This window comes from Gracilinanus agilis, chromosome 3 (genome assembly GCF_016433145.1).
Source record: "Gracilinanus agilis isolate LMUSP501 chromosome 3, AgileGrace, whole genome shotgun sequence".
Taxonomy (NCBI): Eukaryota; Metazoa; Chordata; class Mammalia; order Didelphimorphia; family Didelphidae; genus Gracilinanus; species Gracilinanus agilis.
The window spans coordinates 327,024,284-327,031,800 of NC_058132.1; the positions used below are offsets into that span (position 1 = coordinate 327,024,284).

General features: G+C 40.6%; 1 protein-coding gene across 1 annotated transcript in view; it reads left to right on the plus strand.

Annotated features, from left to right (window-relative positions):
- The first annotated feature begins 281 nt into the window (after positions 1 to 281).
- Positions 282 to 7,517, plus strand: part of RBP1 (retinol binding protein 1) — a 52,395-nt gene continuing 45,159 nt past the window's right edge. The window contains exons 1-2 of the mRNA XM_044666672.1: positions 282 to 450; positions 1,113 to 1,291. Of these exons, the coding sequence (XP_044522607.1) occupies positions 378 to 450; positions 1,113 to 1,291 (252 nt within the window). The 5' untranslated portion in view covers positions 282 to 377. The remainder of the gene's footprint in view (positions 451 to 1,112; positions 1,292 to 7,517) is intronic.

The window sequence follows — 7,517 nt, forward strand, 5'->3', positions numbered from 1 at the left end:
CCCCTGGGCAAACTGGGCTGGGAATCTCTATCGGCCCCCCCACCTTCCCCGCCCCTTCCCCTATTAAGGAGGGAGGAGCAACTCCATTAAAAAGGACGGTGGCTAACCAGTGATTGATCTTCTAGGCTTTGTGTGGGAGCTTTAAATCAAGCTGTCGTCTCATTAGAAAGCCTAAGGAGTCCGCTTTGTTAGGGGGATTTTATGGTAGCACTTGAGCAGTAATCGGATTAGAGGGACTTGCAACCCGAGTGCAGGGCCTTGGAGAGCTGATAAAAGCCAGGCAGAGCCGCGTCCCGCCTGCCACATCCCAGAAAAACCAAGCTGCGGGGAGCAGACCCTTTCTGATCTGAGCCATCTGCAGTTTGCTGACACCTGAAATGCCTGCCGATTTCAATGGTTACTGGAAAATGCTGAGCAATGAGAATTTCGAGGAGTATCTGAAAGCCCTGGGTAAGATAGTTCGTCTGCTATTTTGTTAATAATCAAAGCGCCACTTAGTGTGAGTCTGTGCGGAATTGGAGGGGCGAGCTCGCAACAGTGTATTGTTCCGAAACTCAATCCTTTGTTGAATCGAACACAGCCTCTTTGAAAAAAGTAACTTGTAAGTCCGCGGCTCTGGCTGGTAGAGTAACACTTTTAAAGTTTACTTCTCCCCAGATTGGAACACAAGGGAGCCCGGGAACGGAAATTTGCAAAGACAGCAGGAGCCGAATTTGCTGCGAGGTCTTGGGGTTAGGTCTTTCGTGCTGCAGATTTGAAGAGAAATTAAATTTTATTGGGGTTAATTAGTGACTGATATCCGAATGCATGCATGCCCAGAGAGATTGGTAATTTCATTTGCAAAAGTGAGCCCCTTGGGTTGTTTTTTTTCTTGTTTGTTTTTGTTTTTTTACACTTTAATAAAGGCCCCCGGAAACACTGCTACTGCAACTTTGGGGGATGGTCTTAAAATAATATAAAAAAAAAATAAAACCTTTGATTACACATTACCCATGAAGACGTCTCAATGCGCTTTCACTTTATGGAAGTCCGTCTCTGGGCTTCCAGGAAAGCTGATTTGAAGTTTCCTTAAAAAACTTCCCCCTTCTCATTCTCCCATTACCCCCCTACAGATGTCAATGTAGCCGTGAGAAAAATTGCCAGTTTACTCAAACCGGACAAAGAGATCGTCCAGAATGGCGACCATATGATCATCCGCACTCTGAGCACTTTCAGGAACTACATCATGGAATTCGACGTAGGGCAGGAGTTTGAGGAGGATCTGTCCGGCGTGGACGATCGGAAATGCATGGTGAGGATGAGAGTTACTGAGTTCCAGGATCCAATTGTCTTGCCTTCTACTGCTCGGGTTTGCCGGGCCCAGGATTCGAGCTGGGGGGTAGATGGGAGGTGATGTTTACTGAGATGCTCTTTTTCTGCTTTGAAAAGAGCCTCCTCTCCCATCCCTAAACTCCTGCTGGTATTTTCTTTTAAAATCTACCCCTTTATCAGCGAACCAATGGCAACAGTTGCCAGAGGTTTGGGGTTTTGTTTTTAAAAAACATTTGAATTTGCTTTCAGCATTAAAATCAACCACTATAGAAATTTAGGCGAAGGAAAAACAAAAGGTATCAAAGACATTTTAGGAAATGAACCACAAAAGAGTAAAGGCTCTCACCTTAATCCCAACAGTTTTTAGGACCTCTTTTGCTTTTGTGGTTTATTGTTTTACCCCCTCTGGCTAGGGAAAGAGGCCTGGGGGCGTTTCTTTAGAATTGCGGGAGATGTATTACTAACCTCAGGCACCCTTGCCTATAAACCTACAAAGCCACCAAACATTCCAGACTTCGGTGCCAAGCAAACTCTCCCCTCCCCCACCCTCCCCCAGCTGTCTGGGAAATCAGTGACCATTAGGACACCAATTAGTGGCCGTACCAGAGACCAGAAGGTCACATTCAAAGTTCAAGGCTGGATGCTGTTTCCCCGGGTCATTCAGAGGTCAGAATGCTTTCCTTCCATTAGCTCCCAGGCTTCTGGAAACCAGTCAGCGATACTCATGAACCCCAGCCTGGGCAGCTCATAGGCCAGAGGGAGGATGAGTCCAAGGCCAGCATCTTTTCACTCTTGGCCTTTAGAATAAACAGGAAGTGTAAGATCCCTTCTGTCTATATATAAATCAATATGTTAGCACTGGGAAGATTTTTCTTTAAATAATTTTGAGGTACCCTAAAAAGTGTGCCAGATTCAAAGTTAGGTTCAAATTCTACCTCTGTCATTTACTGCCTATTTAATCCCTGGGACTGGACTAGAGGATTTCTAAGGTCCCTTCCAGCTTGCAGTCCAGCTGAACTGGTCTTTACCTTAGTCTGCCTCTTCAATTGGAACACATTAGTATGGAAGATTATTGTGAAAAATAAGCACAATTTCAGTGTTCTTTGACCCTCCTGCCAGAGTAGTAATAATGGAAAAGGGAGAGAAGCAAAGGGTTAGGAGTGAGGAGAAGCTTCACCCTCTTAATTTTGGAAGGGTAAGTACTATACTATTTTACACTAATTTTATATCTGCCATATTAATTAGAAGGTAGACAAGCACTGTTTTTATTTCTTTCTCATACTTCCCTCTCTCCCAAGACTTTAGCAAAATTGCTCTCATCAATTTCTCTACTGACTTAACCTGTGTAATTCCTGCCTATGCCCTTCCATGAATGCTACAAAGATCTACTCCGTGTGCTCTAGAAAGCCTTCTTCTATGTCTCATAATATTTCAGGAATAGCAGTGGGACACACTCAGGCTCTTCATCAGTTAGTCTTTGATTAGTTGTCTATGTCCTGGATGCCTTTTTATCAATTTTTTTTTTTTGCGTGTTAATGTGCTCCAGCCTACCAACATCCATTGGATATTTATTTCTCCATTATCTATTAAGTCACTTGAAATTGATTCCTCAAGAGATCATGATGTTCTAAGATTCAGAACCATTCTGTATCACCAGGAGAATATTGGTGTTGAAAAGAGGGACTTTCTTTTCAAGGAGCCCATGGGACCAATATAAGCACTGTGCAATTTCCCATATCCCTTCACTTCTGGGCCAGCTCATTGTTCATGTGCAGTGTCTGTCCAAGATATATGTTCTGACAGACTAAGTAAGTGGGCTGCCCTTCTGATTGCATGCAACAATCTGGACAATACATGCATTCTCAGTCCACTGGCTTTTTCCTAGGTGATTGCTGTGCTTTGAAGATTTCTTCTGAAAGGATAGGAATCTTCTAGATAAGATCTTTTAATATTCTAGGACTTGGTGCAATGAGAACAATGTTATCCCCAAATGAGATTAAAATACTTTTCCTAAAAAAGAAACAATGTTACCTAATCAGTCAAACATACATTTATTAAGTATCTATCTACTTTGTGTTAGATACTGTGCTAAATGCTAGGATTGCAAAGAAATATAAGGGGGATTCCTGCTCTCAGGGAGTTTATGATCTAGTATGAGACAACATGTAAATGAATGTACAAAACAAGCTACATACAGGAAATTGGAAATAATGGACAGAGGGAAGGCAGTAGAATTAAGAGGATTTAGGAAAGGCTTTCGATAAATGCTGTGATTTTAGGTTAGACTTGAAGGAAGCAAGAGAAGTCAGAAAGATATGATAGTGCTTTGAAATATAGCGTAAAATTCTATTGAGTATTTTATTAGGTCTCTACTATATAGTAGGCGACAGGAGAATAGTGAAGATGATTCTGTTAAATTGATTGGGGATAGTTTATGTATTCAAAATAATTAGAAAAAATGCCAGACATATTTAAGTAATTAAAGGCTAAAAGGAACATTATAGGAATTCAGAGGAGAGAATAATCCCTCAGGGCTAGCACAGTTGAGACTAAGCTTTATGGAGAGTCTGATCTGGGCCATGAAAGATTTAGAGAAGAGGTATGGGGGCTGTCCAGGCACAGTTAATATACTGTGATCAGCAAATAGATGGGAAGCCACACTGGAACACAGCAGAGATATGGTTAGACTGATTCTGGCTTTCTTGGAAAGCTAAGTAGAGGAAAGAATCCTTCCTGATTGCAAAGAGGGTTTTAGCATTTTTAATCTGATGATGGGATGTAATGTGATTTAGAGAGGGAGAGTGGGAGGAAATTTTAGTGAATGAAAAAAAAATTAATTATCAGTCATTAGGACAGCATGGCAGCTAAAAAAAAAAAAAGCCAAGGCAGACTTCATATTGAAAAGGCATAGTGTTTAGACACAGGTCTTGCTCTTTGTGACTGTTGTAGTCTTAATGTATTCACCCCATTTTAGGAAGGATATTAAGCTGAAAGAGCATCCAGAGGAGAGCAACCAGAACTCTGAGGAGCCTTGAAATTATCTGATAGAAATATTACTTGAAGAAAGTAAGGATATTTATTTAGTTTAAAGGAGAAAAGTCTTAGTGGGGATGTGGTAGCTGTCTTCAGTTCAACAAACACTTTCTAAGCACATACTTTGTGCAGAATGCTATATGGAATACCCGATAGGCCATCTTATGGAAGAAGGATTAAGTTTTTTTCTTCTTGGCCCCAAATGGCAGAACTAGCAGTGACAGATAGAAGAAAATTGCAATATTGTATAAAGAAAAAACTTCCTAGCAACTGGAGCTGTCCAAAAGAGGAACTGTGATGCCACCAGAAGGTCATATTCACTAGAGGTTTTCAAACAAGACTGCATGGTCATTGACAAGGGATGTTGTAGCAGCAAGTGCCAGTATTGGTATGGGTTGGTCTAGACAGGTGACTTCTTGAAGATCCTCCCATTTTTGTCCTTCTGTGAGGTAGAGATGAGAGTTTGACTTGGGGGGGAGGGGCAGTGAGAATGGAGAGGTAGAACTTTATGATACTTCAGGAATGGTGAATCTTGTTATACTAGTGTGTTTCTTTTTTATCATTTTATTTTGTAACCCCTACTCAGATTTATACATTCCTCTAGAACACTTTTGGACTAGAGGTGGCTTAACATAAATGAAAAAAGGGACAATTACCTAAGGACTCCTCCCATTCCCCCCCCCCCATAATTTGCTATGTGTCTATAATGCATAAGGCACAATGCTAGGCATTGGGTATTTGAATATAAAAATGACAGAACACAGTCTTGACCTTTGAGGTACTTATTTCCTACATGGACATGGATTAAGTATGATACAAGTAGGGAGCAAGACAGACAAAGTATCATAGAAAAATCTGAGGACAAGTCATTGTATTACAAATAACGATTTGCAACATTTTAATTACATTTAAAAAAAAAAACAACAATGATTTGTCATGAGAAGGGTAGCTTATGACTCTGTTGTCCCAGATCTTCATCTACCTAGATCTGGATAACTAATAAATGCTTGATGTTGATATAAAGAAAGCTGGTAGGAATTTTTTATATTAAATTCATTATTCCCTTAAGGACCTCTGGTTTGCCCAGAACTTGAAAAATAGGATGAAATCAATCTGGTTGCTCCTTGCCAGAGGCTTGTGGTCCAGGTGAAAATTGCAAGGGATGCAAAGGGAAGAGGGAGAAGAGGAAAAGATTGAGAGCTTAAATCCAGTCTACAAATGAGGTGATCCTGAAAGCTGTTGGAAGGAGGAGTTTGCACCAAGATGAATATGAATCAGAAGATGAAGCTTCTTAGACTTGAGACTCAGGGGAAGTCTGGACTGCCAACTTCCCTAAATAAGTTGGGATTGCCTCATGTCCATTTCAGCTCTGTTCTTGGTTTGCCCTGTTCATGTGTCTCTGACTGGAGAGGACCTGAAAAAGCCAAAGTCAGAGCCTTTGGGGATTAAGGGGAACTTTGGGGACTAATATTTATCATCTGAGAATAGATTTGAACTCCAGGCAAGGTACTCTATCCACTATGCCACTTAGTAGGCTCCTTTATACATCCTTAATTACTGATTCTGCGACTCCCTTAGAACCAGAGAAGAGGAAAGCTATTTCTCCCTGTGATGATATAAATCACTTTTCCAGCCTTGCATTAATTCACTTGATGTTCTGGGCTTCCTCGATGTAATACATAAAATTAAAGAGAAAGAGAAGATGGCCAATTAGTTGGTGTTTATTTATGGAAATATGTGCTTTAAAACTGTCATATTTGACTTCCTTTTCTGACTAAATCTTTAAGGCAGAGGTGTCAGACACATGGGACAAGAAGCTTACAACACAACAGATTAAAATGTAATTGGTAAATATTTAACAAAATAAAAATATAATAAAACATGGATAATGCTAATATGTGGTTTTCTAAGTCAATATTGCAGCTCACAAGGATCCTTATGTATACAGTTTAGAAAAATCCTGTTTCTATTTGAGTTTGACACCACTGTGCTAAAGTACCTTCTGAATCTAAAATTGTGACACTAAATTCCTCTTAAAAGCCTGGATTCTAACATTACAGGATTTTCATACTGAAAAACAACTTAACCTTTCATGAAGAATTGATATCTTCATGTGGTTTTCGAAAGAAGAGGACACAAGGGTATTGAATTAGTAGATGGGACCATTGCCTTCACAAGAACCTGTACATAAGTGTGTATATTGAATACTCTACCCCCATACCGTACTGTGATGCCTGAGCAGGACAGCTAGGTGGCATACTATGTAGAATGCCAGGCCTGGAATCAGGAAGATTAGTCATTCAGACTCTTATTAACTGTGTGACCCTGGACAAGCCACTGTACCCTGTTTGCCTCAGTTTCCTTATATGTAAAATGAGCAAGAGAAAGAAATGACAAACCACTCCAGTATCTCTGACCAGAAAATCCCAAATGGAGTCGCAAAGAGTCAGACACAGCTGAAACTAATGAACAATAATGACACTTCATAGAATCTCTCTCTTCCTTCAGGACTCAGCTCAAAAACTACTTTCAACATGAAGCTTTTCCTGACCCCCCCCCCAAGCAATCTTCTATTCAATTACTTTGTATTTATTTGCATTTATTCTCTTCAGATTTATTCTGCACATCCTGACATATGTATTTCTCTCCTATTAGAATGTAAGCTTGTAAGCTCCCGGTGAGAAAGGATTGTTTCTTTCATTGTATTTGTGTCCCTGGCACCTGGCACTGTGCCTGGCACATAGTAGGTACTTAAGAAATGTTTGTTGATTCATTGAAACAGTGCCAAATGGTACTCACAGGCTGGTAGGTCCTATAAACCTGGAAAGACTCCAGGTATAGGTGTAGGAGTGGATACTGTATGTCTATTAACAGAAGACTAACCTAGCTAACTTCAGGAAGGCATATCACTAGATGCTGGCCAACAGGAGACAATTTTTGGGCGTGGGGGGGGCACAGAAACCTCTATGACCATCTATTAAAACATACAAGGATTACATCATAGCCCTACTAAATGGGTATCCACATCAATAGTGACCATGGACTTTCTGGTCAAAGGACAGAAGAAATGGATCAGAGTTATTGGAAAGTTTCTCTCTCTCTCTCTCTCTCTCTCTCTCTCTCTCTCTCTCTCTCTCTCTCTCTCTCTCTCTCTCTCTCTCTCTCTCTCTCTC